At 39.2% G+C, this 1,484-nt stretch overlaps 1 protein-coding gene across 1 annotated transcript in view; it reads right to left on the bottom strand.

Moving 5' to 3' along the window:
• Window positions 1–1,477, bottom strand: part of LOC107579302 (thioredoxin-related transmembrane protein 1-like) — a 4,930-nt gene extending 3,453 nt beyond the window's left edge. The window contains exons 1-3 of the mRNA XM_016265147.1: window positions 1,374–1,477; window positions 1,099–1,144; window positions 500–601 (exon numbers count right to left, since the gene is read on the bottom strand). Coding sequence (XP_016120633.1) covers window positions 500–601; window positions 1,099–1,143 — 147 coding nt within the window. The 5' untranslated portion in view covers window position 1,144; window positions 1,374–1,477. The remainder of the gene's footprint in view (window positions 1–499; window positions 602–1,098; window positions 1,145–1,373) is intronic.
• Between the last annotated feature and the right edge of the window lie 7 nt (window positions 1,478–1,484).

Below are 1,484 nucleotides of genomic sequence, written 5' to 3'. Positions count from 1 at the left end.
GTTTCGTGAACCTAGGAGAGGAGGTAATTCTGACTTTGCTATGACAATCTGGCGCTTCTGAATCAGCTACTGTTTTGTTATTAGTGTAAGTATTTGCTATTGACTGTTCAAATGCGGAGTTTTGCGCATTAGGTGTGTGTGTGCTTTCGGGCTCTGTCTTTGCATTTATTTTGAAAGCTGAAGCTCGCGATTATGGTAATGGGCGTTACATTTCCGATGAGTGCTTGCGGTGTTCGGCCAATCACAATGCACTGGGTCAGCTGGCCAATCAGAGCAGACTGCGCTTGTCGGAAGGAGGGACTTTGTAGAAAACGAAGCGTTTGAGAGAGGCGGGGCATAGAGGACCTACAATAATGTACAGTATTTGAAAAATAATGTGTTTTTTGAACATTAAAGCATGTCAACATATTCTGTTACACCAAATACACAAAATAATGATCTTTAAAAAAGCATCATATGACCCCTTTAAGCTTTTAGTGTATTTCATGTGCATTCTCACCAATCCAAGGACCAATCCTGAGATGAGTGTTGCTAAAGCAAATATCCCAAACGAGCCCCACACTGGGACACCCAGCTGCTCCGTTAAGTAATTATGGCAATGCTGAAACACAATGTTAAAAGATTATTTCAATTACTGCATGAAAACATCCATGAGCAGACTATCAAGTCAGGAAGTCAGGTGTTTACTATTAAATGTATTTCTTTGCAGTGAGGCATACTGGCTTTAAATGCTTACAAAATGATAAAACATTAAAACTTTTTTTTTAACCAAATCCCATTTCAAAATGTTATTTATGTCGCCAGGTCACAAGCAGGATAATTTACAGTCAGGCAATCTTTATTGCAGGGTGATATGAGTCACCTCTGCCGTAAGTCAGAGGTTTATTTTGCATTATTGACTGGCTGACTATATTATCTCTCAGTGTCTGCTACTAGTTCCTTCACCATTAGCTTGAGGTATAAACTATTTGTGCCTGTAAGTTATAACTCTAAATTATTCAAAGAATTGCTAGGAAAATAGTGTATATAATTTCAAAAATTAATTCTCAAAACTGACAAGAATGCAACAGCTATATATTAATAGGCATACACACTCACCCTGATGAACATGGATAACTTGAAGAGGGCTGACATTGCGTTCATCCTAAAATAAAATAAAGTCAATCACAGAAACTATATCAAATCAAATGTAAAGATAGCCTGTCAGTATTACATTAAAAGTGAGCTAACTTGTGAATCAGCATTAACCACATGCTGTGGATTCTCTAAACTCCCTTTTCTAGAGATATTGCCAGACTCGCCCAGGGCCACTGCATTATTATCCCATTTGAAACCAGCCCCAGCACACACCCACATACACAGCATGTACTCACAGGAAGGATGAAGGGCCAAACCAGGAAGAGACCGGCTCTATGCTCTGCCATTTCTTTTCATCAATGAAGCTCAGGAAGTCATCTTTAGATCGAGCGCCTTGATATCGCCGA

The sequence above is a fragment of the Sinocyclocheilus grahami genome, unplaced genomic scaffold (genome assembly GCF_001515645.1).
Source record: "Sinocyclocheilus grahami isolate Dianchi unplaced genomic scaffold, SAMN03320097.WGS_v1.1 scaffold16389.1, whole genome shotgun sequence".
Taxonomy (NCBI): domain Eukaryota; kingdom Metazoa; phylum Chordata; class Actinopteri; order Cypriniformes; family Cyprinidae; genus Sinocyclocheilus; species Sinocyclocheilus grahami.
Note: the sequence above shows the minus strand (reverse complement) of the source record. Positions and strands in the feature narration are given on the sequence as shown.